Genomic DNA, 6887 nt, shown 5'->3' with positions numbered 1-6887 from the left:
AGGAGGAAGGGAGGGAGGCAGAGAAGGGGTTGGATCCTTCGCGCCCATCCAAAGATGGGTGAGAGACACCTGAGACAGGTGGGGATCTGTGAATGCGATGGGTGCTTGCCCGTGGGTGCCTGCGTGTGTGGATCCTGCCTGTGGCACTTGGGCTCTGTGTCAAAGAATGGTGGCGGTTGTGTGTAGACGGATGACAGATGACATGTTTCCAGACATCTCTTAAAGTTCGTTTAGGTGAGCGCCTCTCGCATGGGGTTTGGTTTCTCTTCTGTGTGCATGATTGATAGGAGAGGAGCCAGCAGGGCTGGGTCCTAGAGTCCCCTGTGCCCACAGGGAGGAAGGAACTGTCCCTTCGCAGGCGCCCTGTCATGAGACAAGAGGTAGACCCGGTGGGCAACACTTCACTGTCCCCTTTAACAGGCACGGGCTATTTGGGAAGTCATCTTTATGGAATGCATCCATGTGAAGAGGGGTGGGATCTGTGTGGGATTGTAATATCATGTGCAGTGCCTGCCTCCCGATGAGAGACGCTCTAGGATGCATAGCCTGTGCCCCTGGGGAAATGAAGGAGGGAGGACAGTCCAACTGGTCCTTTCCTTAAAGGCAGGAGTGGGCCTGTGGGGTGAGGGGTGGCGAGGGAGCAAAGGGTGGTGGATGTGCCAGGGTTGGGGTTTCCAGACCTGGATCCTTGGCTTGGGGCTTCGTTTTAGGGTGCCAGTTTGTAATGAAAGGGGAAATGCAGACTAATGTACAAGAGGCTAAGTGGAAACATGGGAGGTTTTACTATGACTGTGTTGAGCTTTCAAAAGGACTCAAGTCAAATGGAAAGCAAGTCTGGCTCCCAGTTAAAGAGGTTCACTTAGGGGGGATGCCTTCATTCTGATTTGCAGAAAGTTGATGTCCACCCCTGATGTATATTTAGCTGCTGTATATTTCTGTGAGCCATGCCAGGACCCTTGGTCATTCCTCTGCCTTTGCAGTGGGGAAGGAATGACATGGAAAGTATGCAAGGGTAGACAAATGGGTCCTTCTCAGATGGTTGCAGTATACTTCTGCCCAGGAGATGAGGCTCAGAATAGATGCCTCTTAAGAGCCCTCCTTTCTGTCTTCAGGGTCTCGAATTCGTTGTGCTTGTATCTTCTCTAAAGCTGAACTTGGATGTAGGGCCAAGAAAGGTTGTTCATCAACATTTGCACAGACTATGCATTTCACCTTAGACTTAGCGACCACATAGCTGGGGGTCTCCTCTGGTTGACATCCTCTGTGAGTCTGTAAAAGCGGGTTCAGGCGTTAAGAGCGGCATGACAGAGGGCACTTAGGACGACTCGGCTCAGAGGGATGCAAAGGCCTCTTCTAGGGATTGGATTCAACTGCCTTTTGTGTCACGTGATTTTATTCTTTCTTTCCCCCTCTCCCCTTCTTTACAGACTGTCTTGAGTTCTTCTTGAATTGCCAGTTTTCAGTCTCCTCATGCCTCCGTCTCCTTTAGACGACAGGGTAGTCGTGGCACTGTCTAGGCCCGTCCGGCCTCAAGATCTCAACCTTTGTTTAGACTCTAGCTACCTTGGCTCTGCCGCCCCAGGCAATCACAGCCACCCTTCTGTCATCGCCACCACCGTTGTGTCCCTAAAGGCTGCGAACCTGACGTATATGCCCTCATCCAGCGGCTCTGCCCGCTCCCTGAATTGTGGATGCAGCAGTGCCAGCTGCTGCACTGTGGCAACCTACGACAAGGACAATCAGGCCCCAACCCAAGCCATTGCCGCTGGCCCCGCCACCACCGCCATCGGAACCTCTACCACCTGCCCTGCCACCCAGATGGTCAACAACAATGAGAATGTAGGCTCTTTAGGTCCATCAGGTGGGGTGGGGAGCCCTGTGTCAGGGACCCCCAAGCAGCTAGCCAGCATCAAAATAATCTACCCCAATGACTTGGCAAAGAAGATGACCAAATGCAGCAAGGGTCACCTGCCAAGCCAGGGCCCTGTCATCATTGACTGCAGGCCCTTCATGGAGTATAACAAGAGTCACATCCAAGGAGCTGTCCACATCAACTGCGCCGATAAGATCAGCCGGCGGAGACTACAGCAGGGCAAAATCACTGTCTTAGACTTGATTTCCTGTAGGGAAGGCAAGGACTCTTTCAAGAGGATCTTTTCCAAAGAAATTATAGTTTATGATGAGAATACCAATGAGCCGAGCCGAGTGATGCCCTCCCAGCCACTTCACATAGTCCTCGAGTCCCTGAAGAGAGAAGGCAAAGAACCTCTGGTGTTGAAAGGTAATGCCCCCTTTCCCTTCTTAAGCACCCGCCTGAGTCACCTGGGGTCACATGGGGTTTTCTCTCAGAGGTACCAGCATCCTCCTTATCCTGGCTACAAAAGACCAGAATAGACTTCCTTCTTCATGTCTGTCCTTCCGTGCCCTTTCTTAATTATTGTGGTGTAATGAGAGAAACCCAGCAACGTGGACCTGGAAGACAGAAGACTTGGGTTCTAGTCTTGATTCACCTTCTAATTTGCATTGTGCAAGTCACGTCACCTCTCTGAGACATTTCTCATCTTTCTAAAAAGGGGCTTTCGTAGCCCCAGATAGTAGCTCGAGTCACGCCTGGTCTAGTAGCTCTGTTCTAACCCATCGCTAGTTGGGAAGTCGTTATGTCTCAGACTTAACCAAAGCTGGTGGAACGGAGGACGCACCTACTGTGGTGAACTATGAGTAAACGTACAGGTACCAGTTCTTTTTTGTGGGAAATTCTTCCTCTTTCTTTCCTTTCTGACCAGGTTGGATTTTATGTGGATTTTATATCAAGTGACCTTCAAGAAGGGCAGAGATGCTTCTTGTAAGGCCCACAGAAAGTGTAAGTTCACCCAAATGTCTGGTCCTCTGCCAAAGCTCTAAGGGAACGGAGTCATTGTTAGGAAATGCTCCCCAACCCATTGCTCCTTCTGGCCTCGCCTGACAACCGCTGGCATCGTGGCTCCTCCTAAGATGGGGTGGTGGGTCCCGTGCCCCGTTACACTAGGTGCGGAATCACTCTGAGGTCATGGCTGCTGAGCCCTGGCGGGAAGAATGAATTACCCACTATTCTCTGAGCTCCGTCCCCCAGTAGGGCAGCCATCATCCTGCCTCCATCCCAGTTGCCGCTCTTTGCGCTTAGATACTGTCCTTTGGGGCACTGCACCCCACTCTTCCTCTTTGGTGTGTTCCGTCTGGTGGTGGTGGTTCTGAGAGGCAGCCATCTTCTTTCTTCTCTTGTGTTTTGAGCCAAGGTACACAATCTGGGCCACATCACCAGCCAGTCCCCTGAAGTTGTGTTGATCAAAGGGTTTCTTGGAACACCTTGTCCATTTAAATTGTAACAGGCCTTTGAAGTGAGAAAGTTGGTTCTTTTGTCTTTGTGAGACAGCTCTGTCATTCTCCTTCTTGTCTTCCCAGTGATACATTCTGCCTTTTGTTAAGTAGTGTTCTTGCCAATATGGTTCTGAATTCCTTTAATATAACCCCCCATGCCCATCCTCCACTGCCCTTGAACTTGTTCTCATTGGACTCAACTTCCACAGATGCACAACTTTTCTTAGGGCTGGTGGGCTCTGATGGGAAGGCGAACATCATGGACGTCCTAGCCAGAGCGTTCCAGTCGCGTCCAGACATTTTGCAGTTGTTCATGGACTTTCTTGGGGTTACAGATATGTTCAGATCTCCTCTGTGTAGCTCTGTATTTTATTTCTTTATATTCTTGTTTGGTTGCCTTTGAGTGATTCCCAGTGGGTTTTCCCAGCTGGTTGTTTTCTCACCATGATCTTGGCTTGTGTTGTCTTTTGCAGATGAGAAACTATAACCTACATGTTTCTCATTTGTAATAGTTTATCTTGGGAAGCAAAGAGAGGGCGTAGCCAACCGTCTTGATGGTCCTCTCTTTGCTCATGCAGAGTAGATGTTGTTGAGAAAAAGCTGGCCTTTGGTGTCTCTATGACCTGAGAACAGGCATCAAACAATATACATTAAGATGATCCTGGCCTTGAACATGAAGGTGACTAGGAGACATTGTAGATCCTACCTTCTGTTTGGCAGTGGGCATCGTTGTGTATAGGAGTGGCTTGTCAATCACTGAGAAATGAGTCTCCTGGGTGCTACCGATGAAAGGGGGGTTCCTCTTCCCCTCTCCTTTGGATGCAGCTGAGAGTCCAGGCAGCCCGGGCTTGTTCCTCAGTGTCAGTGAGTAAGGTTGCCTCAATGGGGCGGGGCCGGACATGCTGCTGACCTCACCACTGGGCGCCCTGGGCGGCCTCTGGGAGGGCTCGTCATTTTCGGGTTGGTGACACACAGCGAGCGGCGGTTGACCTGGAAGGCGCGCTGGTAGTAGAGGTTGGATTACTTATAGCTTTGGGGGCTTTGTCTTCAAATATTTGGGAATTTGGTTGAAAGTATGTAGTTCGGGAGCAAAAGGGTAGATTATCTACTTTATTTACTATTATCGTCATTATTCTTTTGGTCTCTTTTTTGGAGGAATGGCCTAAAATGAGGACCAAGATGGGAAAGAAGAGAAAGAGATCAATATTAGGAGGCCTGCAGCTACCCTTTCCTGTGGGCAAACCAAAGGCGAACGCCACAGCACCACTGAGGTGTGATGGATGGGGTGCGCACCCCTCAGAAGGCATGGCCAGCAGCTTCTCCCAGGTTCTTGAGTGGGTCAAGCAGACCATTCTGGCCTGGCTTCTCTGCTGAGCTTTATTTTAGTAACCCCCTCCCTTGGTGAGGTAAGATTTTATTTTAGCAAGAGTGGTAGTGGTACCATTTTGGAGTGAGCGATTTTTGTCGGGAAGATCGGGTGGTGGGGGTTATTGAGAATGTGAGGGAGAAACTTGTGAGGCCTCGTTAATTTACTTTGAGTGATTTCCGTACAATCTCGGGTAATTTATGGCTGGCCCACCTGACTCCCTGGTGTATGTTTGTAAACACCGGTTGCTACCCTCCCCATCCAAGTTTCATGTCCCCCTGTTTCCATGCCATGTTCTCCATTTTTGGTGCTGGCCTGTCAAGGAGTGCGGCTGTTCAGTTACCATTTTAGTCGTGCTGTGTCAGGTTGGGAAGAAAGTGATCAGAGGCACAGAAGCCCCTGAGATTAAGTTGCTGTCCTAATTTACAGTCACCTCCCTGTAGTGACCTATGTCTGAATCCATGTTTTGTATTCTCAACTCCTAAAGAAAAGAAAAAAAAAATGGCATCAGACCTGTGCTTCTTTCTACTCACCCTGGAGACATGAATAAACCTTTAGGGATTTGCAAAATCTTTGACAGAATTATGATTTGTTTTATCCAAAGTTGATTTTTAACATGATTTCTAACCACACTAAGTAAGAAGGCTAGACAATTATGGGCCTTCCGTAATGAGATCTACCATCTTTGCTATGATGTTTACGAGACTTCCTTTCTTTTCAGCAGGGCTGGGTGAAGGGAAATACTGTGTCATTTACCTATGTAAGAAAGATAAGCTATTGCTGCCTCCTCCTTAAAGACAGTGTATGCCTTTAACAATTGGAAAATTTTTCAAACAGAGAAGTAGCAAAGAGTATACAGAGCACCCATGTACCTATCACCAGATTAGACAATGGTTCATGTTTTCCCTGGTTGCCCTCTCTTCCCTTTTTGGTTGAAATATTTTATAGTATAGACAATAGTTTAATGCATTTAAGTATGTGTCACGTTGAAACTTAATGTTGGAAAAATAATAAGGCTAAGGATATTTTGTAGTATAGTATAGACAACATTTTCACTCCTGAATACTTCAGGGTACATGTGCCCATGAGTTTTTCAAATGTAGAATTCCACTGTAATGAATCCCCTGGCTGTCAGGTCTGTAGCAAGCGGCAGTCCCTCTGAGTAGGGCTCCAGGGGACAACTGGGGGTCTGTGGCGCCCCCTTCCGCACGGGTATGTCAGGGCCCATGCCAGTACTTGCTCTGAGCTGTCACAAACAAAGGCTAACCGGCTGCTCCAGTGTCCCACGGCCCTGCCTCTGTACCAGAGGCATTTATTGGGGGGCAGAGGAGGAGAGAGAACTACTTCAGGAGGCTGATACATAGAGAAGATTTGATAACATAGGGGGTTCGACCTTTCCACTATGAAACTTTCCATCATAACTCCTGAAAAGAGCAGGAGCAGATTGCAAACAGAGATTGCACACGTTCTTCCACAGCCAACAGGGATCTGAAGTAAACACTTGTAGGCAATGCTGAGTTTGATGACAAAGCAAATGGCTATGCTCAGAAACCGGAGCCCCTGCAAAAATGTTCTGTTTCTGCTTTGTTTTGGAGTGGGGGGAGGGGAGAGAACAAAAGTCTTCCTCTTGTATCTCAGGAATGTTATCAGGGCTTTTTAAGATAGTGAAATAAGGACACATCTATATTCACAAACTTACTGTTGTTATTCTGAGCCTCTGTTTAACATCCAAACAGGCCAAACATTAGCCTTGGAGCAAATGGTGGGGAACCTCAGGCAGTACTTGGGGTCCAGTTCTAGTCTGAGTTCAGTCTTGGTACCCACGCCCCCACCCCACTCCGAACCCCATTACTGAGCAAATTGCTTCATCCCTCACTTCCTTCGTTTCTTCATTTATGAAAAGAGGATATTACGGTAGTTATCTCCTAGTGTTAGTTTCCCTAAGCTAAGTGAATTAATGTTTGCCAAGTATCTAAACAGATTCTCATACGTCGTAAGCCCTCAAACATGGAGCTTAATGTATTATTACTGTTGGTTGAACAGAAATAATGATGCCGATAAAAAGACAGTTTGGGCTCTTTTTCTAAAGGAGTACAAATAACAAGCTAGGTGTAAGGAAGGAGGGAAGGAGGGGGAGAGAAAGAGAGAGAGAGAGAGACAGAGAGAG

At 48.1% G+C, this 6887-nt stretch overlaps 1 protein-coding gene across 1 annotated transcript in view; it reads left to right on the top strand.

Annotated features, from left to right (window-relative positions):
* Window positions 1-6887, top strand: part of DUSP10 (dual specificity phosphatase 10) — a 48862-nt gene that overhangs the window by 10011 nt on the left and 31964 nt on the right. The window contains exon 2 of the mRNA XM_019639667.1: window positions 1428-2281. Within this exon, the coding sequence (XP_019495212.1) occupies window positions 1471-2281 (811 nt within the window). The 5' untranslated portion in view covers window positions 1428-1470. The remainder of the gene's footprint in view (window positions 1-1427; window positions 2282-6887) is intronic.

This window comes from Hipposideros armiger, unplaced genomic scaffold, assembly GCF_001890085.2.
Source record: "Hipposideros armiger isolate ML-2016 unplaced genomic scaffold, ASM189008v1 scaffold_45, whole genome shotgun sequence".
NCBI classification, from domain to species: Eukaryota; Metazoa; Chordata; class Mammalia; order Chiroptera; family Hipposideridae; genus Hipposideros; species Hipposideros armiger.
Note: the sequence above shows the minus strand (reverse complement) of the source record. Positions and strands in the feature narration are given on the sequence as shown.